This window comes from Lepidochelys olivacea, assembly GCF_965140295.1.
Source record: "Lepidochelys olivacea isolate rLepOli2 genome assembly, chromosome: 6".
Lineage (NCBI taxonomy): Eukaryota > Metazoa > Chordata > Testudines > Cheloniidae > Lepidochelys > Lepidochelys olivacea.
Genome location: NC_140416.1, coordinates 29,219,647 through 29,244,576, shown reverse-complemented (window position 1 = coordinate 29,244,576; position 24,930 = coordinate 29,219,647). Strand labels below are relative to the sequence as shown.

The following is a 24,930-nucleotide window of genomic DNA, read 5'->3' as shown; positions in this document are numbered from 1 at the left end:
GGGCACCTCTGAATGTTCCCTTAAGAAAAGCACCCTATTTCAACCAGGTGACCATGAATGATATCACTCTCCTGAGGATAACACAGGGAGATAAAGAACGGATGTTGTTTGAATGCCAGCAAACATACACTGCAATGCTTTGTTCTATATTGATTTCTGAGTACGTGCTACTGGTGTGGTAAAGTTTCCTACCATGGTGGGTGGAATAAGGCTGCCCTCCCCAGAAACCTTTTGCAAAGGCTTTGGGAGTACATCCAGGAGAGCCACGAATGCCAGGGCAAATTAAACATGCTTACTTTTAAACCATGTATAGTATTTTAAAAGATACACTCACCAGAGGTCCCTTCTCCACCTGGTGGGTCTGGGAGGCAGCCTTGGGTGGGTTTGGGGGGTACTGGCTCCAAGTCCAGGGTGAGAAGCAGTTCCTGGCTGCCGGGAAAACCGGTTTCTCTGCTTGCTTGCTGTGAGCTATCTACAACTTCATCATCATCATCTTCCTCGTCCCCAAAACCTGCTTCCGTGTTGCCTCCATCTCCGTTGAAGGAGTCAAACAACATGGCTGGGGTAGTGGTGGCTGAACCCCCTAAAATGGCATGCAGCTCATCATAGAAGCGGCCTGTTTGGGGCTCTGACCCGGAGCGGCCGTTTGCCCCTCTGGTTTTCTGGTAGGCTTGCCTCAGCTCCTTAAGTTTCACGGGGCACTGCTTTTGGTCCCTGTTATGGCCTCTGTCGTTCATGCCCTGGGAGATTTTGCCAAATGTTTTGGCATTTCGAAAACTGGAACGGAATTCTGATAGTACGGATTCCTCTCCCCATACAGCAATCAGATCCCATACCTCCCGTCCAGTCCATGCTGGAGCTCTTTTGCGATTCTGGGACTTCATCATGGTCACCTCTGCTGATGAGCTCTGCACTCACCTGCAGCTTGCCACGCTGGCCAAACAGGAAATTGAAATTCAAAAGTTCGCGAGCTTTTTCCTGTCTAACTGGCCAGTGCATCTGAGTTGAGAGTGCTGTCCAGAGCGGTCACAATCGAGCACTCTGGGATAGCTCCCGGAGGCCAATACCATCTAATTGCATCCACAGTACCCCATTATATAAACCAGTGATGCACCATTACACAGGCTAAAGACCACCTTTCTCAGAACAGGTGTTGCAAAACTAGTGGAGGGGTTCAATGACAGACAACAAAAAATATTAGGGATATAAAGAACTTCCATCTGAAGAGCGCTTTAAGATGATAGTTTAGAAAGGAACCCTGACAAAGTGTACAAAATAAGGGGTAATATTGAATGAGTAAAAGAAGCTAAAAATTAATCCAGACAAAGTTGTGGCACTAAAAAGATGTATGCTTATCAATCCACAGAGCTGCTTTATATTCATCTTCACACACCATCTATTTGGATTTGCAAGCTCTCAGGGCAGCAATCTTTTGTATGTTATTTTTTGTAAATCATCCAGCAAACTGTTGGGGCAACACAACTAATAATAAATATTCAGCCTCTTGGGTGGCATAAAGGAGAAATTAAAGTCACATGTAAATAGTGAATAATAACATGTGACTAGTGTAATCAGAAGGACCCATTTCAGATAATGAAATCTGGAACCCTTCGCCAATTGTCAATTTGCAGCCAGCCCAGGACAGTAGTGAATTTAAGTTTTTACTGTCTGATGGATGCTCAGCAGCCTCTGTGAAATCTGGTGGTCTCAGTCCAGTTGTCCATGGATTACTGTCCATATCATAAAACCCAGTACAATGGTATTAATTAGTAACCTTGTTGATAGCTTCCACAGCGAGGTCAAGGAGTGACTGAGTATGGAAACTGAACTACATCCAATGGCAGAGCTGTGTGAGGAAGTGCACACTGGAAGAGCGTACGTTGTAGCTGTTCTGTGGATAGAGGATTTCATTTTCTAGGACTATCAAGCAGGCATCTTTTACAAGCACTAAATTCACATGACACACATACACACAGCACTGAAAACTGATACTAGCCCCCGTTTAGGGGGTTTGTTGTAATTTTCACAATCAGCTGGTTTTTTAGGGAACTGTTTCACGTGGCATTGGGCTGAAATATTGGCTCTATGCACATTTATTTTTTTTTCAAATCAAGATATTTTAAATCTGTTTTCCCCATTGAGATGGGCAACTGCGTACTTATGTGTTTGTATTTGTCCCTCTGTCATGCCACCAAGTGCTTAATATGGAAACACAGTCTTTTATAAGCAACTAATACCAAATATGAAATAATGTTTTATATTACATATTTGTGAAAATTGCTTTTTAAAACTACTTTTCATTACTTTTAGTCAAAGCTCTATGACTTCCTTTTGCAACACATGGAATACTTGTGCACTGATTTCAATAAGACTTTACATAGTGAAAATGATTGTATATTATTGCATAGACAGATTATGCATCGTTATAGTCATGTTGCTGTTAGTGCTTTTTGCTGTTTGATTAAATCATTGAGGTAGGTGGGAGCTGAATGAAATTTCAGCTTTTAAAGAGATGTGGTGACCTTGGAAATCACTGCACTTCCGTCAGTTTTTCCTACTTTTGGCACCAAAGTTTACTAGAGCTGAAAGAGGTTGGCGGACAAAAATCTTTCGCTATTTCCCTTTATTTACTGTGGATTTGACAGCACTTTGAACTCCATCATTTCACTTTCCCCTGTGTAGTCAATTTCCTCTGTTGTTTGTGTGGGTTTTTTTCCCTCACGAAATAAGAAAATATTGGCAATTACAAAAATTGGCAGTGAAACTCAGGGGCAGGTGTAATATCAGAAACTACTTCAACTCCTTTTGTGTAAATAACTAGATTTCAAGTTGATCATGTCCCTTTACCTCTAAGTTTATTTCTTTATGTAAATTGAAGTTTTTAAAGGGTTTTAAAGTTTTTAAATGCTTCATGGAAAATGTAGAAAAATAATCAGTTTAAAACAGTTCTGTCACATATTTCTGTCCCCTCTACCCGCAACTGATCTCCTTTACAAAGGGCATTTTAGTGAATATGAGATCTGTTTCCTAAGAGTTTTCCCACTCCTGCTGCTTACTCCCCACCTGAAGTGATAGTGTTTTGTGTATGACATCGTAATTGTTTCCATAGCAACCTGTTACAAGACCTTCCTGCTGTATCTACAAGACTCTTGTAAATAAGATATTATGTCTTACAAGGTACACTTTTAATAATTCAGTAAAATGGACTATAGTAACTCTGAAAGAGCTGTTTGAGCTGTGTTAGATTGAGAATTCTTTGGTTAGTGGCATGCACCTCCCCCCCAGCTCTCTAAGAAAAGCTGCTACTCAGTCAGCAACTTTTAAAATAAGGGCTTAATTTGTTTAAAAAAATTATTTCTGTAACTTCCTCTAAAGCAATCATTTTACTCACTGTAATGCATAACCTATACTCAGGGCCCCAGGTGCTGTGTGGCCCCGTGGAATGCTGGGGCAAGCATCCCTTAATTCAGTGGCAATATTAATTTATTCCGTGAAATACCCTTCATTCCACACCCACCCCCTGCAAAAATACTTCCCTCTTACATTGTCTTGCTCTTTGTATCTATCAATCTCTCCATTAATATTTTTGTAAGTAAATACTTTGTGTAACCAACACCTTTCTTGAATTAAAAGTTAGTAATTAAAATAAGATCATAAATACTAATTTATTACATGAGCTGGAAAGAATCAAGTACAGTTTACTGTGCTAAATAACATCACAATCCTGCAACAGGATCTGCTAGCGTGGATTCCTGCAGAGTTCCTTTAAGTACATGGGCACTGTGTCTGTGCTAACAGATTCTACTACAGAATTAGGCCTGTCCCAGGAAAGAGATGTATATTTAGTGACCTATAGTGCACAGAACCAAGAGTAAGAGTTTCTTAGTTCTAATCCTTGACTTGCTCGAAGGTCTTGGGCAAGTTATCAATCTATTTATCTCAGTCTTTTTTGTACATCCACACCTCTATTTCCCCATCTGTAACATGAGGACAGAAATTATGATTACATGTTTGGCGATACTGCACATAGTGAATTATTGGAAAGATTGTCCACCATTTTATCTTCAGCACACTACCCTTTCATCGATGCAAATGTGGTGCTTTAAAACAAGAACACAGAAGTGAAGCCAAATCTGCAAACTACTATTTCACTTCCACACAGAAAAATAAAATTAATGGAAGAAAAATCTTCAACTTGTTTTTCAGGGAAGACAAGTCGTTTTCCACCAATGATGCGTCACCAGATGTCCCCCAATGGCCGGTCTTCTGGTGCCCATTTTCCAAGGTCTCACCTGGCAGTTGCCAAGGCCAAGGGTGGTGGAGGAGGAGGCGGCAGTGGGAGAGGTCTGGTGGGGCAGATCATACCCATTTATGGATTTGGAATCCTGTTATACATACTGTACATTCTGTTTAAGGTAAGAATAAACATTTATTTTTAAGCCGCTGATGCACCTGTGAAATCTCCTAAAAAGTCTAACTTTGGGCTTGTTTTAAAAAATCATTTAGACAAAAATATTTTTCATTCCACCCAGCTCAGAAAAGGACACAAATTAGTGAGTCGGCAATTTGTGGGACAGTGACAAATGGGCATATATGATAGCTTTCACAATAGCAAACATGGTATTTAAGGATGTACCTGCATTACAGCTGTGGGTGTAATATCCAGCTTGTGTAGATGTACCCACACTAGCTTGCTAAATATAGCAGGAGGACTCGACAATGCGGCCCTAGCTATTACAGTGTAGATGTACCCTTAGATTGCAGCAAAGGTCTTCCTATCATTTAGGTCCCACTATTTTTAGGTTAGATTACAATTCTTTTTTTCTCCACAAAGTCTGAGAGAAATAGTTAACTCTATTTTAACTATTTAAGGAAAACATCATTAGCTGGTGTAAATCATTGGAGCTTCATTAACTTCACTAGAGTTCTCCTAGCTGAGGATCTGGCCCAAAGATAAGTTTTTAAAAAAATCACAGATTAAACACTTCTCAGATAGCTTGAACTTTTTATGGATACTTGTTACTCAGAAATGCCTAATATTTGCTCTCATGGAAAATGGAGGCTTATGCTACATCTTCCAGCTGGGGGTGTAAAGTGTGCCCTGTATGGGCTACCTGCATCACAGATTACAGCAAGGGGGAGGAAGAGCAGCCTCTGTTATACCCTTTCCTGCCCAGATTGCCAGGGACCAGATGAGCTGAAATGGACATTGCCTTGATTCCAGTCACCCAATGTGTCAGCCTGCACAGGGGAGAAACTGATCTCTGCTGCGTAAGGGGCTTGGGCAGATTGCTTCTCCCTGTAGAACAAGGGGTGAACCAGGCACTGACCAGTGACTCGGAACAATTGGTAGTGTCTGCTCAGGAGAGTCCCAGGATAAGAAGGGCAGAAGTGCTCCTGCAGGCCAGGAAAGAGGCATACTGACTGGGCATATTGGATAGCAGCATCCAAGCTTTATACTGATGAAAGGGAGTGACTAAAGGGCGTATCACTTTTTGGTAGATTCTGATGACATCTGTGTTGCTGTCACAGTGTTAGTGCAAAGCCAGAAACATACATAAATGCCAGAGAACTTTTGCCAAAGAAAGAGAGGCAAATAGGTTGGAATTAATTTCCCCCCAGTATTTTCAAGGGCCAGTCTTTGCCCAAACAAAACCCCTTTTAGTAGTGGGTCTCTGTGTACAGACGGATTATAGGATTGGGCCCTTTAGAATAATGTACACATTTTTTAAATGTAAATGTGATTTTTTCAGTTAATCCTTATTTTTGGTTAAAAAAATCATTCATTATAAATACATCATAGCAGTTTCTGGTTAGCTAGGTTTCCATAGTTTCTTTCATGATCACTGTCTGTTTTTTGACTCTGGTGGTATTTTCTGTGGTTAGTTTCTAGCATAATTTTAGCTTTCTCTCCTTTTCTCGGTGTGATGCCTTTGGGGCTTCTGCACCGCTGTTGCTGTAAATTCCTACAATAGTAATTTTTTTCCACTTACAGCTCTCTTCCAAAGGAAAAACCACTACAGTGGAGCAGAAATCTCCTTCTCCTATACCTGGAAACATGAATAGGAAAATCAGTAAGTATTATTTCCCAGGTGGTTAAAAATTACCCACGTAACCATACAGTTGGACAGTGTCTTTGTCATCAGGATACATTGTAAATCTGCTGTTCTGTGTAAAGTTGATATTAGATAGTAGTTTTTAACCATTTGTTTCGCAGAATTTGTTCTGGAACCTCCAATGCCAAATAGGAAAATACAGAAGCAAGCATTATCTTCTATGTCGCTGTGGGAGAGAGGAGATGTTGAAAGCAAATTACTGCTCCATCACTTTCTAAGTGAATGTTTAAAATCAAACCCTTTAAAGGATTGACATGTTTACAATAAAAGATGAAATGTGCAAAGAGTGGGAGCAACACAACATAGTACAAGAGTGTCTGTTCTCTTTTCTTTGTTCTTCTTGAATAAACAATTTAGTGCTGGTTTTAACTTAATATCGTGGTGCTTTAAAAACTTTTTTTTTACCAGTGCTCATTAGTAGTATAAGGACACTCCATCTACAAAGGGAAAAAAGGTGAAATACACATTGCAAAGTACAAAATCCTCAGTCCACCTGAAGTGGCTCTGAAGTGGCACTATGCAACATAATGCCCTAATCCTGCAAGTCATTACATGTGGGCAAAGTAAAGTCAATTGGGGCCCACCACACAGACTCAGCAAATTGCATGACTGGGGGGCTAACAATGGAAAGGGGAGTTTCTGTCTCTCCTTAAGCATGGAAGGAATTTGCCAAGTCCCTAAAATGATCACTTATGAAACCTGTCAATCAAACATATAAAGAAGTAAGCTTCATGATTTAGAGTTCCAGTAAATAAAATATTTTTCCTTGCCTGTTTAGTAATAATAATAGTTAGCGCTGGTATTTTCTAGCACTTTACACCTTCAAAGCATTAAACAAACATTAACTACTGAGTATGGGCCTGATCCAAAGATCACTGAAAGCAAAGAGAGTTTCCACTGACTTCATTGAGTTTTAGACCAGACCAAAGTGCTGAAAGGCCAAATATTAAAAAAAGAAAAAATGAACCTAGCTTCAAAAAGAGCTTTCTATCTAGGATAATACTAACAGCTGAGAAGCAAAGTTCTCACAGCTAAATGCCTTTTCTTAATGTGTATGTTCTGGGGAGTTACCAGGCTGTCTGTTACATTCTCTTCCCATTGTCACACTGTTTAAATTGCTGAAAGGTTTTATACCTGTAGGTAAAGGAAGCGGCCAGCTTTCCCTCCTTCTCCCCCAGCCGCCCCAGCTGTTTGTTTCTTTTCCTCCAAGTTGGATGGTCACAATACCAATGAAATAACAAATCTGCCTATTTCTAAATATACACATTTGTTGGATAATTTAATACATTAACTTTAAAACTCAGATTAGCCGTTATTTGTAATAACATTTAAATATATTTTACTGAGTTGGCTAGAGTCTCATAGAAAACACAAATACCTTATAGGGTATTAAAAAGATAATGTTACGACAGGGTTCAGGTAATATTGTTGTAATAATCATGACATAAATGTACATCATGATGTTTTATAGAATCATAGAAATTAGTGATAGAATAATTAATATCTGTTGACTGTGTTTTCTACCATCTTTATTCCGGCCCCACCTCTTCCCCTGAGGCCCCCCCACCCCGGCTTGGGAGGGACTTGCCTGTGGAGCCGGGGCTGGGAGCTGCAGCCACGCAACACAGGTAGGAGGCGACCCCAGCTGAGTAGGGACTGGTGCAGGTGATGACCCGGCATCTCCCCCGCCCTCAGTAACCAGACTTTTGGTTGTCCGGTCCCCTTTTCATCCACATTTTCTGGTTGAAAACCAGGCACCTGGCCACCCTATTAAAGAATCTATCACAGTCAGAGGGGAGGCAGCATAGTGGATAGATCATTGGACTGGGATTCAAGAGACCTGAATCCTTGGTCTACCTACCATTAACCTGCTCCATGACCTTGGGATCTCACTTTACCTCTCTCTGCCTTTGTTCACCTTCCCACCCGGTATCTACGTGTCTATTTAGGCCTCTATCATGCAAAAGATTGAGAACTCTCTGTGCATAAAATTAAACAGATGCTTTGCAGAATCAGGGTCTTGGCAGAATTCGGGTCCTGACTTTAAACTCTTTGAAGAAGGGACAGTTTCTCATTACATGTTTGTGCAATATATGGTACAGGGGACCCAATCTTGGTTGGGGCCTCTAGGTGTTACCATAATACATATAATAAATGGATAGACTGCTCCCTTCTTGCTGCCTGAGAGCTTATGGTGCATTTATCTTCCTCCTGCACACGTGCCAATCAACAGAGCTAGTTGCTAGTGCACTGGGGTTGTTAGGGGGGAAAGAAGAGAAAGTTCAGAGTCAGCAAGTGGCTTCCCATGCAGGGCTGTGCCGTACAGGCTTGATTAATTTCTGTATCTGGCATCTGCATGTTTCCTCCCCTCCCTCACTCCATTCTCTTATGGGCACTAGGGAAGTGTACGCTGTACTAGCAGCTCCACCATCCTTCGAAGTGGTCCAGCCTACACCTTTGACAGGTTACTGCTAGCCAGGAGGCTGGAGCCATGGCTGTATCCCCCACCCAGATTGTGGCTGCCTCACGTGCACAGGTGTAAACTCCTTGAGCTGTCTCCCTATATCCTTGAATACCATGAAGAGCCAGACAGTATCTGACAGCAGAAAATGTATTAACTTTCGTGGCTTTGAATCTTTATTCACAGGAATTTAAGAGGTAAATTCCATGAGAACTGTTGACTTTACAATAGGGTAACATATCACTAAATTTCCTTTAGAACATAAGATTGGGTGGCTTTTTTCTGTCAGATCATTTCAATCTGCATATCAAGTGGTTGCTTGCTTGCCATTCTGAGAAGTGCTTTCTGTGCATCTCTGTGCCTTTGGGAATCTCTCTGCACTCCCTTTGTTATGCCTGGAGAAGTGAAAGAGAGAGAATGTTTCCAATAATTCTATGGAGACTGAGCTTTCATCTGCTCTTCTTAGATCCCTCAGAACCAGTTTTGTCTTAATACAGTATTTGCTGAGACAACCAGTCTGTAATACTACCAGAGGAATAAGTTTTCAGAGCTGCTAGTGGTTGTGTTTGTTTTTCAGCTGACTATGAGCTCACGCAACTACAAGAAAAGCTGAGAGATACTGAGGAGGCGATGGAAAAATTAATCAATAGAGTAGGACCTAATTGTGACAGGTATGTTTTATATTACAGGAATTTAAAGAAGAATTCCTTTCTGTTTAGAATAGATAAATTAAACTTTCTCTTGGAAGAAAATCTTCTTTTTATCAAAATGTAAATCTCTTGTATATGTTAAAATAGTAATTATGTTTCTACTTCATAATGTTGACACAATATTTTTGCTCTATTTTTCACATTTTTCTTTTCAAGTTCTATATTACATTATTTTTTGCAACGTCAGTTTCCTTAAGGGGAACACCAACACCCCATTGTACATACTATGTAATCTGGAAGATAAAGACAGGTGTGTCTATATTGAACATGAAAATGTCTGAGGCCCAAAACCAAAGAAAAATAGTGTATTTTCTGAATATTACCCAAGATGACTACTTCATTTTCTGTTAGCTTCTAGTGTTCTGGATCTTTTTATAAAACAATAATGCGGTTATACTTTATATAGATGCCTTTTTGAATCTCTGTAAAATGTTTCCTTAGAGGCAAGGCTGCATATTAATCTGCTCCAGTAAGCAATTTCCACCAGTTTAACTTGCAAACCCACTTGGTTAGTAAATATGAAAAAAGAAAATTTGCTAAATTAGTGTTTTTACATTTGTTTCTTCTCGGATAATTTGCTCACTAATATTTGGTGTAAAACTTTTTAACACACACACTGTTTAAAATTATTTTGAAATAATGATTGCATATTCTTCCATAAAAAGCTGAATTATTAAAAAACACTCCAAGAAATGTGATATGTATTTGGTTGTAATATGAAAGTTGAATACAGTGAGATTTTGTTACAAATTTTACAAAATTACAAATAAATGGTATGGGCCATTTCTAATCTGTTCCCATTTCCTTTTGAATTTAAATGTATACTCTTTACATTCAGAATGAAAAATCTTAGCACTGCTCTAATGTTGTTTCCAATTGTTTATATGTTATTTTTAAGGGCTTGATCCAATACCCAGTGAAGTCGGTGGGAGACCAGATTGAGATTTTGAAAACCTCCTAAACTGGAATTTTTGTTTGGGCCTTTGCAAAAATAGGGTTGATTTATAAAATTTGTTTCAAATTTTGATCTCCCTTTGGTCCCATCTGCACAAATCTCTGGGTTGATCAGTAAAGTGCAGCACTTCTTGTAGGTCTGGCTTGATGTGAGTAATTAAACATGGGAGAGGCCTGATTTCTTGGAAGACAGGATTCGGGAAGTAACTAGGTTATCAGGCTGAAAATGAAAGTTTTGTGCTAAGTAAAGGGTCAGTAAACTAGAAGACAGAATGTTTGAGTTAGCTAAGAAAAGAGGGGGAACACCCAGAAAACAATTTACTACAAACAAAATAACAATGGACAATAGAAGTCGGGAGCATAAAAATAAGGTAAAGATTAAAGTAAATCATGGATAGTGCAGGCTGTACAGGGATTGTTCACTCACAGAAACAGAAGACTTTTAAAGGAGTAAAAGGATATTTTTATAAGTATTAACAGAGAGGGAGGTGAAGAAAGATTTGGGAAGAAAAAGGTACAGGTACATGGCAATATAACAAAGTCTAAACCAAGAAACCGATGACATTTGTTACATAATATAGACTTGTCAATAGACACATCTGATTAAGGGCATCATGAATCATAAAGCTTTGAAACAATGTCAAAATTCTCAGTCTTTTCTCTTGAACAAATCCTTTCCCAGTTTGTGAATTCAGTCATGCTGCTATTATTTATTATAGCGTCCAGTTAGGATCCGGGTTTTCTTAACATTCAGCTTATTTGCTGGTTTCCATTTCTTAGCATAGACCTCCTGGCCACTGCAAAAACTCCCTGCAGGAACTACTCATCTAGATTTCTCAGACCTTTGCTGAGATTCTGCTGGTGGAGAATAAAGATTTCTGGGTGTGTAGGGCTATCTCTGTTGTTCTTCCAGGCTCTTACTAGAATGTTTTAACATGGGGACAAGGCTGCAATATGTGCAAAATCATTCCATACGCATTTCCTCCAAATATCTAAGCCATATACCATATTCCTGTTTTCATCATTCTGTTCAATGTACAGTATACCTTGAAATATTTTTTTTTTTGCTAAATTTCTATTCAAGAGATGTTTTATTCATATGACTGTTATTTGGTGTCTAAATGACCAGCACATGTTAATCCACAAAAATACTACACAAGTATCCTTGAATCTGTCTTTAATTCTCAAAAAGGACGGTGTAAAACACTCATTTACTCACCCTCTTGTGCCTCACCACATGCAGTATATTGTGCAAGAACTTAAAGTGAAGTTTCACTCTGAAAAGTGATTTTCAAATTTGCTCAGGTTACAATTAAAGAAGATTTTCATCCTACAAACTCAGCCTGGGATCTGAAGGTCAAGTTAAGGTCTTTCAGGCTACCACATCATAACCAGTAGGAAAGCTTTTATAGGTCAAATGCTGCCCCCAGTCACACCTGTGCAACCCCACTGGCCTCATGTTATATCCCTCAAACCTGTTGGTTTCAGTGGGGTTGTACAAGTGTAACTAGGGATAATTTGCATACATTGAGCTGGTGGCCCTACAGTTGGAACTTAGTTAAAAATTCGGTTGATGCACAAACCAGCAAAGAATCCATCTGTCTTTCCTAAAGCAGTGTAGCTGTGCGGGAATGAGTATAGCAAATAATAAAATCTTCCTTTTGCACTGAAGGAAACAGGTCTGACGGACACAGGGAGCAGCTGTGCAGGATAAGAAACTGTATTTGCAAGTTACTTTTCATTTGACATAGTTTCTCAGTTTAAATTTGTTTCAGTCTTAGGTAGTTTTGTTTCTTCTTTTGTTTAATTATAGTTAGCAAAGAGAATGTAAAAAATGGTATGTTGTCCTTCAGCATATCTGCGCCAATGGGCTCGCTTTTCAGACTTGGATGTCTGACTCTAACAACTAGTGGCTCCACTCAGGTGGGCCCTAAGATGCCCAAATATCTATTTGCTACACCCGTATGCTAAGTGATGTCTTGAATTTCCTTAACGCTTACATTTGGGCTCTCATTTCAGAACCCAGGTTTCAAACTTAGGACTCAGAGAGCTGGAGAGCTTATCTGTTTATTGATAACAAGCATCTAATTTTCTCTCAACAGTGCCGAGTCAATGCAACTAAAGAGCTGGATTTTATTCTGGGTTGTGCATCAATGAAATTGTCAGCTAATGTTCAGCTGCAAAATCTTTATTTCTGATTATTCGGTAGGAGGTAGAAATGACCCAACTTCATTCTGAGGTACAAAGTCTCGTTGACAGAGATAGCAATTAGAAAAAAACATCTTTTTACCATAAACTGAACAAATGTGCTGTGGAAATTGAGAGGGAATAAATATAGAACTCCATGGAGCCATTTTTACAGTCTCTTTTCAGCCTATAGTTGTGCTTTAATGGTGCTATTTTAAGAGGGTGTAGACCAAAAGCTCCGATTACGGATTTTCATAGCAATCATGATAGCTCCTTAGGAACTGTTATGATCTCAGTGTAAGTATATAAAAACATTGCTCTACCTGCCAATGAGTATTTTGGGATTCCACAATGCAGCATGTGCTTCATTGACATGATAAATTGTAATCGCTCTTTTGGCGCTAAAAGCATGCACAGCAAAAATGAACAACTGCCATTCTCTGAAATGATCTGAAATGCCAGTGCGAACAGTCTGCCTCCTCCTCCTCTTATGCAGTGTCCAGGCATTCAGTGTATCCTGGGTGAAAGTCTCGTTGGACCGAAGACCATCACATAGCGTATGCAGCATTTAAGTTTCATTTAAGTTCTAGCTTGAGGACTTTGGTGGGATGGAAATAGTGCATAGGACTTGTGCTGCACCTCTGCATAGTGGTGAATTTCACTGTCTGAGCAAGACATTTAAAGCCACACTATAGAGCCTTATTCAAGAGTTTCAAATACAATTAGCATAGAGTGCTGAACACCTCTTAATAGACTTTTCCTTGTGCTAGGACCCTGCCTCAGCACAGATTCACGTAGGCTGTCAGTGGCTGGCTGCTGTCTCAAGGTGATATTTATTCAGTTTACATATTTTTTGTCTCTGGAAAAGGGGGATTGGGCTAGCAGTTCTATTTCATCCACAGCCCAGGGTAGACAACTGACAAAACCCATTTCATATGGTATGATACGTAACAGTAATCTCAAATACATGTCTTCAAATTTCACAACTGCACACTTCAGATATTTATCACTTGTGATTTCAGACCCAGATCAATTTTATGGAGCGAATTCTGCCATCAGAGTTCAATGAAACCCAGAGGTGGAATTTTGCCCTATCTGATTTATAGCATGATGGGGTAATTTTATCAAACAAGACTTGTCAAGTCCATAAAGACTTGCCCTTTGGAAGTTTTCTACTGTCTGTCAGAACGGCTGCCCATTGTTGATTAACATAACTGGAGCTAATAAAGTTCCAGTTCCATTGCTAAAATCCAAGTAAAAATGAAAAAGTAGCACGATCATAAAATCCATCAGCTCTGTAAACAGCCCGTTTTCTAGTGTCCGACTGCGTGGAGAATTTCAACTATCGTAGGAATTTGAGTGGCGTACAGGTGTCTTCTGCCAGTAAGAGTGTGTACACGAGGTGGGGGATGTGCGGTGACAGTGAAGAAAAAATACAGCATGTTGTCAAGCATCCATTTGGCCCATATTTGGAAGCTCTCAACTGATGCTTGCAGCTCTCATATTTCCCAGAGCAGATATACCAGAGTGAAAGTTGTGTGCAGAGCAAGGAAGCCACGGAGAGAGCCCTGCATCCCCAACTGTGTGCTGGTTTCAGGCACTGCGCCCCTGTTAGGTTTGACATTCATCTTACAGGAATACTTAAAAACAATATCTTCTGTTACTCACATGGCCAAATTTTGATCTCCGTCACTGCGATACTACCCAGAGGTACCCACAGTTGTGGGGCACCTTGCTACTACCTGTCCCATCGCGAGAGGGAGCCCTGTCTATGCCTGCTAGCTAGGGTCAACTCCCTAACTCTCCCAGTCACAGGCAAGACAAGCACTCCCCTCTCAGCCCATGCAGGCTTGCTGTCCCATATGCAGGCTGGCATATAGAGTGCCCACTCCAACCACTGAGTCCAGTCTCCTGCTGCAGTGTCCAGCCCCTGTTCCACTGGACACTCTGAGTTACCAGGCCTGCTGTTCCCAGAGGAACAGTACACCATAGCTTAACACACAGCATTTAGAGTTGTTTATAGAAATAACAAATGTAAGTTTATTTAACAATGAATAGAGAGTCATATGATAGCAAACAGAAATACTGGGGGGGAAAGGGTAATACAGTAGAACCTCAGAGTCATGAACACCTCAGGAATGGAGGTTGTTCGTAACTCTGAAATGTTCAAAACTCTGAACAAAAATGTTGTGGTTGTTCTTTCATAAGTTTACTACTAAATATTGACTTAACACAGCTTTGAAACTTTACTATGCAGAAGAAAAAGGCTGCTTTTAACCATCTTAATTTAAATGAAACAAGCACAGAAACAGTTTCCTTACCTTGTCAAATCTTTTTTTAAACTTTCCCTTTATTTTTTAGTAGTTTACATTTAACACATCACTGTACTGTATTGGCCTTTTTTTTTTTTTTTGAGCGTCTCGCTGCTGCCTGATTGCATACTTCTGGTTCCAAATGAGGTGTGTGGTTGACTGGTCAGTTCCTAACTCTGGTGTTGGTAACTGAGGTACAGCAAATAAAATCATAACACACATTCTACAGCCTACACTCAACTCACACAATGCTCTCTTAGCGAATAAGGTACTGCTTACCCCCAAACTCTTTCTCACAGCGTTTTTCAGCTAGGATAGCCGAGAGCCTTCTTTCATGAAGCCAAGTCCTGTGGCATGATGAAGGACAAGCAGGTGTTTATTTGCACCTCAGATGTACTTCCAAAAGTTCATTGTCTTTGCTCCAACACAGGATAAACCCTGTTTTTTCCCCACAAATCTATTAACATTTTACTCAGACTGTAAATGGGCATCCATTGTGAACCATACAGTACTCAATTTGCATAAGCATCTCTTCCTCGCTGCCTAACAGGAGTGTGAGGTTCCCCTTTGGGTGACTTTCCTTAACTCTCAGACCTAGATAACATATCTTTGGCGAACTAGAATGTAGAGCCCAGACCCAGAGATCCCTGTACCCTTATGCACCCTAGCTGGGACAAAGAGGTTCCTGAGTCACAGTAATACAGTTTAAATCCAGAGTACTTCAAATGAAATCAGTGGCTTTACACCTACATAACTGAGAACAGCATCTGACCCGCGATCCCTGACCACTCCGACAGTTTTACCAGAGGCCCAATTCCAATTTCACACTGCCATTGACTTCAGTGGAGTGATTCCTGCCTGACACCAGTATAAATTATATAATAATCACACCAAATTTTTTTAAATCACAGCTGTGCTGTATGTTTATCTGTTTTTCGAAAGACAGTAACAAAAATAGTTTGCTCAGACCAACTGCTTCTCTGTTCATGGCATTTAATCAGCATGGGAGAACCTGACGACAGAAACAATGAATCACTTGGTTTCAAGCAACGGGTGGGCATATGAAAAGCCTGCTGCCTGAATATTTTTTTCCCCTGAGCAGACTGAGATTACTGTACAATGAGCAGTTATAGCAAAGACCTTGTATTCACTGGATAATAAAATATATCAATAAATGATATGAAATGATATGCCAGTAGAGACTATACTTTTGACTTAATCCAAAAATAACCTGTCATAAATATAAAGGGAAGGGTAAACCCCTTTGAAATCCCTCCTGGCCAGGGGAAAGCTCCTCTCACCTGTAAAGGGTTAAGAAACTAAAGGTAACCTCGCTGGCACCTGACCAAAATGACCAATGATGAGACAAGATACTTTCAAAAGCTGGGAGGAGGGAGAGAAACAAAGGGTCTGTGTGTCTGTCTATATGCTGGTTTTCTGCAGGGGATAGACCAGGAATGGAGTCTTAGAACTTTTAGTAAGTAATCTAGCTAGGTATGTGTTAGATTATGATTTCTTTAAATGGCTGAGAAAAGAATTGTGCTGAATAGAATAACTATTTCTGTCTGTGTATCTTTTTTGTAACTTAAGGTTTTGCCTAGAGGGGTTCTCTATGTTTTTTAATCTAATTACCCTGTAAGATATCTACCATCCTGATTTTACAGGGGGGATTTCTTTATTTCTATTTACTTCTATTTTTATTAAAAGTCTTCTTGTAAGAAAACAGAATGCTTTTTCATTGTTCTCAGATCCAAGGGTTTGAGTCTGTGGTCACCTATGCAAATTGGTGAGGCTTTTTATCCAACATTTCCCAGGAAAGGGGGGGTGCAAGTGTTGGGAGGATTGTTCATTGTTCTTAAGATCCAAGGGTCTGGGTCTGTAGTCACCTAGGCAAATTGGTGAGGCTTTTTACCAAACCTTGTCCAGGAAGTGGGGTGCAAGGTTTTGGGAAGTATTTTGGGGGGAAAGACGCGTCCAAACAGCTCTTCCCCAGTAACCAGTATTAGTTTGGTGGTGGTAGCGGCCAGTCCAAGGACAACGGGTGGAATATTTTGTACCTTGGGGAAGTTTTGACCTAAGCTGGTCAAGATAAGCGTAGGAGGTTTTTCATGCAGGTCCCCACATCTGTACCCTAGAGTTCAGAGTGGGGGAGGAACCTTGACATAACCTCATTTCTCTCACCCCAAATCCAGATGCCACCGTTAAGGTTAAACACAAAAACACCCTAATTTTTTATCTCTCCCTCCTGCCCAATGGAGCTATCCTGCCTGTGCCGTTTGATGATGACATTATGTTGCTGGCCAGCTGGCTTAATGATGGCTGTCAGTCTGCAAATAAAATACTTTAACTGGCCAATGAGAACCCAGTACTGTCAAAGCAACAATTAAGGAGCTGCTTGAGCAGCTGCCCACACTGTCAGTGAGGAGTCATCATGGAGTGCTACACACACTGTGTCATGTGTCATTTAAAATTCAGTGTAGGTCCTGAATGAAGCAACATGACAGGACATGCATTTTCCTGTAGTTTCTCAACCAAGGATCTACCAAGTCTTAGCCATCTTTAAAAAAATAGCCTTTAGAGTTACCATGCTGCATTCTCCACCAACTTCATAACTTTAGTTTGCATATGGCATTCTCCTGTCCCTCTTGCTTGTTGTGACCATCCTATTGTACTCAAATATTAAATACTGATAATATTGCCATCCAGACTCCTTCAGGAGTGGTGTTTGATGTTTTCTAGCAGGGCCCAAAATGTTACAACAGACCAGGAAAAGAGATTACTCCAGCAGCTCCGAGAGATCACTAGGGTCATGAAGGAAGGTAAACTCATAGATGGCATCTCCCCAGAGAAGGAAGCTGAAGAAGCTCCTTATATGGAGGATTGGGAAGGTAAATGCGGTTTTTTATTTCTTCTTTACTGTCATCTGAACAAAATTGTTTTGCCAGAACTGGAGAATCTCTCCCCCTCCCCCCCTCCCCCCCCATGCAAACAGACTCCTGCACAGTTGCCTCATTTCTTTTAAGAAAGGTGGCCTCCAAGACTTTACAAGAAGGATTCGTTTTCCAATTATATTAATGAGCAAATGGATTTTGAACTATCCAGCATTTCACATTGCCTGGATAACACAGTATCTGCTGCCAGAATTGGCAGATGAGCTTGAGTACACGCCAGTTGATACTTTGTCTTGGCTGACATAGATTTATTTCTGTGCTTTTCTTCATTTGGCCAGGTTTTATTTTCTTCAGCGTTATACCACAGAAATAAGAACCAATATATTTTGCCTTATTTACTTAATTTTGGTTTTGTTTCTTTGCTTGCTCTAATATTGTAAAGATAATTGGAGAACTTAACTCCAGGAGTTCTGTCTTTCTAAAATTCTGCTTTTTAAACTCTTTTTGATTTCTCATTGTTGTGTTGTGTGATGGTGTTTTAAAAACATCCTGACGGTGTTGTTGAATTCTAAAGGCTTTTTTTTTTTTTATTGTAGACTTAATTTTTTGCCCTTTAGGAAGCTTTCAGAATCGTCCAGAACAAAAATGGTAGCCTCAAGCTCTGCTTTCTTAGTCCAGTTCTTGATGCTTTTTAAAAAAATGAAATAAACAAAAGCATTCGGTTTTATCTAGTTATCCAACATTGTAAAGGATGTTGTTTAATTCTAGATCCGAGGTCTTCAAAACATGTCTTAGAGAGGCACTGAGGTATTCAGAAATGTATTTACTTAAAGATCAGTGGCAAGATCTTCAAAATATTGTCACCTAGCAGTTCCCATAGCTCTCACTCTAGCCCCAGTGGTGGGTGTGGAGTGCTTTTGAAAATCTGTTGGAAATCCTGACCCCCATGGTAGTCAATGGGAATTTTGCCATTGGCTTCAAAGGAGCCAAGATTTCACCCCATTCCCTACAAGTTTGGGATGGTATTAATTTGAATTAGCTGTACTTTAGGGAGCCTCAGCAGAGTAAAAGCGAACTGTTGCTCTCATAAGACTTTAACATTCTTATGATAAGCTCTAAATTCCTTGAACAGATTTGTCAGCGTGGTTGTTGTATCAGAATGGTCTATTTTAAAACTGGATTTAATATTTTAAGGTTCATGTCACTTTTGTTCCTAAGGTTATCCAGAAGAGACCTATCCTGTCTATGATAATTCTGAATGCATCAAGAGTAGACAGGACACAATCCTTGTGGATTACCCTGATCTGAACGAGCCCTCTGCTGAAGAGATAGCTGAAAGAATGGAGGTTATGGAAGATGAGGATTATTTGTGTAGTGAAACTTTACTGTCTGCTCTCACTACAGAGTGTGAAAGCCATGATATAGGACAGAAAAAGGACCAGCAGATCAGCTTCAGTGACCAAGGTGGTGTCCTCCATCACAGCCATAACTTTGAGAAGTGCTACTGTTGCCACTATGAAGAGGATGATCCTGCTGTCATCGCAGAGAATGCTGGGTTCCATGCTGACAGCTGCAGTGAGGCTGAAGACACAGCCAAAGATGATCTCTCCATGGATTCTGACAACGAAAATGCAGGACTGAAAAGCCAAAAAGCCAATGATATGGATGCAGTAGGCATGCTGAGAAAGCGAAACACAAAGGGACTTGAGTAATAGGGACCACCATGTGTGGCTATAGCAAGAGTCCTCAAACTCTCACACCTGTGTTCTTTGTTCTTGACCCACATTTATCTTCTCCATTTCCAGCACCACCACCTGAACTGGAAGCTAATGGCCTTCTTTAAATTACTCCATTATTACCTCCAGCACATGCTTGCTAGAGACTGCTATGAATGGGAACAGAAGATTATTTTGTTCCAATATCCACACTCTGTCTTTACTTAATCCTGTGTGATTACTGCCTCTGAATAACCACCTCTTCCTCTGAAATGTTAGCTGCACTGTAGTGTCCTGCCTTGCCAGTATTAGGAATGGACTTCCTGCCTCGAGCCTACCTGCTGCCTTTGACAGCTATCAGTTATGAAAACAAGACCATTTCATCAGATTATTTAGGAAGATGGAGAGGAACGTGTTAAGTTTCATAGCTTCTCTTTTGCGCTGAAGCAGATGGTAAGTATCTTTTCACCTAATCGGCAAGGCAATCTGCAGGGACAACACGAATGACCAATTCCTTTTTCAACCACATTGCTGTCACAGTAATTAATTAATATATACGACACAACAGGATATGCATTCCTTGACCATTGGGGCACTCTGAGCCAAGTACCTGCATGCACTTTCAGAAGTGAAACAGTGTCTCAGGGCTGCACGTGCTCACATGCCTTTATCATGTGGCTCCTTAATTTAAACCTCTCACAAAGCGTCCACTAAGGTTTACATTGTACTTTATTTATGATAGCAGCCTACTGTGAAAATAGTCCATAGAAGGGAAAAATCATAGTGAAAACACTGTAAACTCCTTTCTTCTTCTATTTAGAATATATTTATTTTTACTTTATTTTTAAGTGCATCCATTGTAAAGAGTTGTGGTCTCTTTAGGACTCCGTCTTGCTCCAGCTATGTCTTGAATAGTTTGATTACGTTCTGAGTATGTGTCTCAACAACAGTTAGCACAGGCCTCACGCAACGGAGAGGCTGAAGGGAAGGTGGCTCTTAGCCAAGTTCTGCTGGGGGCAAAGGTTGCTTAACTTACTGCGGTGCTAGAGATCCCGCTAGGCCCCGTTCATCTGGGTGGGGATGCACACAAGGCACGCCAGACATGCCCACGCCTGGCCCCTGCACAGCCCCAAGCACCTCCCCTACGTCAGGAGTGGTTCACATAGAGCCAGTCACTTGGAACATGTGGATGCCCCTTCACGACAGGGTTCCCGTGGAGCAGCTTTGTGCTGCTACTGAAGGTTTTTGTTTTTTTTTTCTCACCTCTACTTAATGAAGCGTTAAGCTGGAGCAGTAATGGCAGGTGCTGTCAGGTACCAGACCAGAAGTTGTTTCATGCGCCCTGCCTGCTAATATTGGCATGTGCTTGCAAACAAATGCTCTAATGAGCTGCTTGGTCTCTTGTTTGCCTCGATGCCCAGCTGCTGAAAAGGGCACTGTTTTCAGTGGCAAGACATTATGCCACTTCATTTAGGGAATATGCTCCCGCCCTTTACAAGCGGCATTTCTTTCTCCATGTAGCTCCAGCATCAGTGCTTGTAAAATACTTTATTAGCTGTACTAACAGTTGTGTGAAAAGCAAATACTCCAGGGGAGGGAAAGGCAGTCGGGGGACTGTAGACACTTCTGGCTGTTAACATACATCTTCATATATTACTCCTGGGGGACTTCTGCACCACTGCGTGCTTTTTTTTCTACCCACCAAAAATAACTTTTGCCCACCAGGGGGCACTGTGGCACTAGAACTGAGCAGCCACTCCCAGCCAGCCCCAGCTACCATAGGCAAGAGAATGAACCTGCCTTCTTCCCAGTGCCAGTCAGGAAACAGGGAATCAGACAGCATGGGGTTGCTGGGGGGGGGGGTCACAGATGGGTTCATAAGGGCTAGTGTGGGAGGACAGCTTGTGTTTGGGGCTGAATGAGGGTGGAGGCTGAGGGCCACAGTGGGGTGGAGTAGGGTTGCAAACTTTCTAGTCACACAAAACCGCCTCTGCACCGAGGCCCTGCCCCCCCGCTCACTCAAGCCCCCTCCCACTGACACTCGCTCTCCCCGACTCTCACTCGCTCATTTTCACTGGGCTGAGGCACAGAATGGGGTGAGGACACTGGCTGGGGTGGGCAGGCTCTGGGTTGGGGCTGAGGGGTTTGGAGTGTGGGAAGGGGCTCTGAGGTGCGGCAGTAGGAAGGGATACAGACAAATGAGGGGTTCAGGGTACAGGAGGGGGCTCCAGGTTGGGGGCCAAGTGGTTCAGTGTGTGGGAGGGGTTCTGAGCTGAGGCCAGAGGTTGGGGTGTGGGAAGGGGTACAGACTCCAGGGTAGGGCCATAAATGAGGGGTTCAGAGGGCAGTGGGGTTCAGGAAGGCATTTGGGTGTGGGAGGGGGCTCAAGGATGGGGGTGCAGGCTCCAGGAGTGAGTTTGGGTGTGGGAGGGGGCTCCAGGCTGGGGCAGGAGGTTGGGGTGCAGTGGGGTGAGGGTTCTAGGTTGGGCCAGCCTGCAAGAGGGGGACTAGGGCTGGGGCTGAGGGGTTTGGAGTGCAGGAGGGTGGAGGGACACATGGGACTGGGCTGAAGGTGTGCAGGGCCACATGGGAAAAGGGGGTGGCTGAGTGGGGGCACAGACACACATGTGGGGAGGGGGTGCAGAGACACATGGAGAAGGGGTGCAGGGACACATGGGGATTGGGTGTCTGAGTGGGGTTGGAGGGACATATGGGGACAGAGTCGGATGGCCTGACTGAATGGGAAAGGCTAAGGGTCAGCCAGGAGCTGCATGGGTGAAGCTCCCTAACAAATCACTCCCTACCCCCTAAAAAAAACCTATTTCATATTTTTCCTACCCACACCAACAACCCTCCAAGTTCACAGCCAGGCTCCTTCCTGGCAATTACTTCCCCCTCCTTCAGGTCCTCTCTGACCTCCCTCAGCCTTTGCACTGTTTCTGAGGGGTACAGGCAACAGTTCTGTAGCGTAGTTTAAATTAATTATTACTCAGAGTTCTGTATCAATATGTCTTGTAAGGAATCAATTTGTCTAAAAAACATTTCCTGAATCTTTTTTGTTGTCTGTATTAGCACAGACACAGTTGCTGATGGGTATTTAAATGACCAAAATAATGAAAACTGGTGTGATTATATTGTTATTTTTGACAAATAAAATACACACAATTTTAAACTATTGGGAGCAAAATTTTTAATTTTTTGGCACAGAATTCCCCCAGGAGTAATGGATTTGACTAAACAGGATTATCATCCACAGTCATTGTTTTGTAGACTTGATATAGCACATGGTGCATTTTAATCTGCTGCAGGAGCCCAAATGGTATCATGACAAACAAAGAGAGCATCTGGGTTCCTGAATGTGAATAAGATTTTATAGCAGGTCATGGAAACTAGGATTTAGGAAATTCTGATGTCTGAGAAGGTGTGCTTCTAGCATTCAGTGTCCTACTGTTTATAAATACATGTCTGTGAAATTAAAAAGGGTTTTGTTTTTATTTGATTTTTGGTTGCTGTTTGCTATACATCTCAAAACAAATGTAAATTGAGTAAAAGTGCCACATGCATCTTTAGAGTTAACTCTCTTTAATAACATTTGATACTAAACTGCAGGACGTTCTTTGCAATAGCAAAGTCAGTTCAGATCCATGCAATAACCAAAGGCATAATCTGAAAGAAAGTACTAAAGAATGAACAATTTTGATGCCCACTTTACTGAGGACTGATAAAGACACCCTTAATAATTCATTAGCATCTCAAACATGTGCCAATAAAATCTTTGTACCATGCTACTATGTGATGTAGGTGTACTTGGGTATTTGTACAGCAAAATTATCAGAGGGTTTTTGTTTTTCTTTTCATTTAAGACACATTGGTACTATTTTCATATCCAGTTCTCTATAAAGCCTGGCCTAACAGCAGACCTCAAAGGAAATGAAATAACTGATGAAATATAGAAATCTCTTTAAAACAATATTTCAGAACTTAATTGAGTTGGCCCAATGCCCAACCAAGGCAATAGTGAATCCCTGGCCAGTGACACAGTTGAGGTCTGATAACTTGGGCTCTACCATGGCTGAAAACAAAAGCTACTTGTGGAAAGGGGAGAGGTTTCTCACTTTCTAAATATTCCTAGCCCTAACAGCTCATGAGATACTAGACTTTAAACTTGCCTTGGTCCAGGACTGATCATCACAGATGAATGTAGATGTGAGAGGAAATACCAAATGTCGAGGGATAGAAGAAAAACAACCGTCAGATTGTTTAATTTATTTTCTTCATAGAGTTGACAGATGGTTGAAAATGCTTAAAGCATTAGTAGTAGCCCTAGCAGAGACGGATGACTAGCCCTGATAAATGCAATTTATTATAAGGTTTGATCTATTTTGAGCTGCAGTTTCAGGGGTATAGAAATACAGGGAATGAAGGGAGTAATGCTGATGTTGCTTAATAGAGAATTCTTGAGAATCTGTGGGTTCTGCTTTAGATCCAGATTTCTTTTCGACATTGCCCTGCCAAGCTGTTGTTGCTGAAACAAGATTAGGTAACTGCTCAGAACTGCTATACAAATACAAAGTCAGTGATTAAGGCTAACAGATGCTAAGAGGCTAATTGAGAAGTTATTAGCAGGTGAGTAACCAACATAGGGCTACATGGGGGACAGTTAATTTTCAGATAAAGGTAATTTGGATAACTGGAATTATACTGTACTTGTACATATTGACTGTATTTAAATTAAATGTATTTAAGGGGATGCAGTTTTCTGTATAGGTGCCAGGTTGACTGTCTTGGAAAGTGAAGTCCATTTTAGGTATCAAACAGGTAGAGTTAAAGATTATGCCAGAGAGAAGCTGGAAAAGTCAGCACATAAAGAACTGATGGGAGTGACCTATTCCTCCTAATGGGAAATAACACAAGTATTATGGCTTGGATAGTATTTGAGCGTGGACAGATAACGAACTGCCTAAAGGGCACCATATTTTCAGACTGAGTGTGACATAGTAAGGTACCACATCAACAATACATGAAGTTTAATAACTACATAAAGGCTGCATTCACTCCTTGCTCTTTGTGCAAACCTCCCTTTGACATCAATGGAAAGTCTGTTGTGGATGGTAGGGAGTATACAGTCCTGAACTGATAGTCCAGCCCCAGACTGTAGTTAAATATGGAATCTCTCTCCTCTGAATTAGTTCGATAGCCTTCCTTCTACAAGCAGGTCTTGAACTGAATAATATGCTTCTACCCCAGCTAACTTATTTTTGTTTACATTAATTTACCTTGTTTCCTCTTCAAGATAAGCATATATTTATATAAGCATCTAGAAATAGGGTCTTATAATGGAAAGCATTGGGCAGCCTTAATTATTGGCATCGCTACCAGTACTGCCTCTAATTCCTAGTAGAGACAGCTCTACATTTTGGAGACATGCTTATCTGGATCCAGATCAGAACATCCTAGATGGAGGGCCGACCTCTATAATTGGCCAAGTTGAAATCCCAGATCCAGATCCCCTCAGACTTGGGATCGTGGTAAACCTGTGCTACATGCCCCAGTGCTGTGGGGCTCACTGACAGCGTGCATCACT

General features: G+C 41.2%; 2 protein-coding genes across 7 annotated transcripts in view; one reads left to right on the top strand and one right to left on the bottom strand.

The window, feature by feature from the left end:
* Positions 1–24,930, top strand: part of RIC3 (RIC3 acetylcholine receptor chaperone) — a 93,108-nt gene that overhangs the window by 55,449 nt on the left and 12,729 nt on the right. For 3 of the 6 annotated variants that reach the window (XR_014712184.1, XR_014712187.1, XR_014712188.1), the window contains exons 2-6: positions 4,207–4,415; positions 5,996–6,074; positions 9,155–9,248; positions 17,480–17,628; positions 18,850–19,799. Coding sequence is in view for 1 of the 6 variants with exons in the window: in XM_084632277.1 (XP_084488403.1) it covers positions 4,207–4,415; positions 5,996–6,074; positions 9,155–9,248; positions 17,480–17,628; positions 18,850–19,343 (1,025 nt within the window). In the remaining 5 variants the exon portion in view is untranslated. Of the gene's footprint in view, positions 1–4,206; positions 4,416–5,995; positions 6,075–9,154; positions 9,249–17,479; positions 17,629–18,849; positions 20,181–24,930 lie in introns of those variants that run through there. The other 3 variants (XR_014712185.1, XR_014712186.1, XM_084632277.1) reach the window with 3 other exon arrangements.
* Positions 7,870–24,930, bottom strand: part of TUB (TUB bipartite transcription factor) — a 126,548-nt gene continuing 109,487 nt past the window's right edge. Inside the window, exon 14 of the mRNA XM_084632274.1 lies at positions 7,870–8,972. Within this exon, the coding sequence (XP_084488400.1) occupies positions 8,863–8,972 (110 nt within the window). The 3' untranslated portion in view covers positions 7,870–8,862. The remainder of the gene's footprint in view (positions 8,973–24,930) is intronic.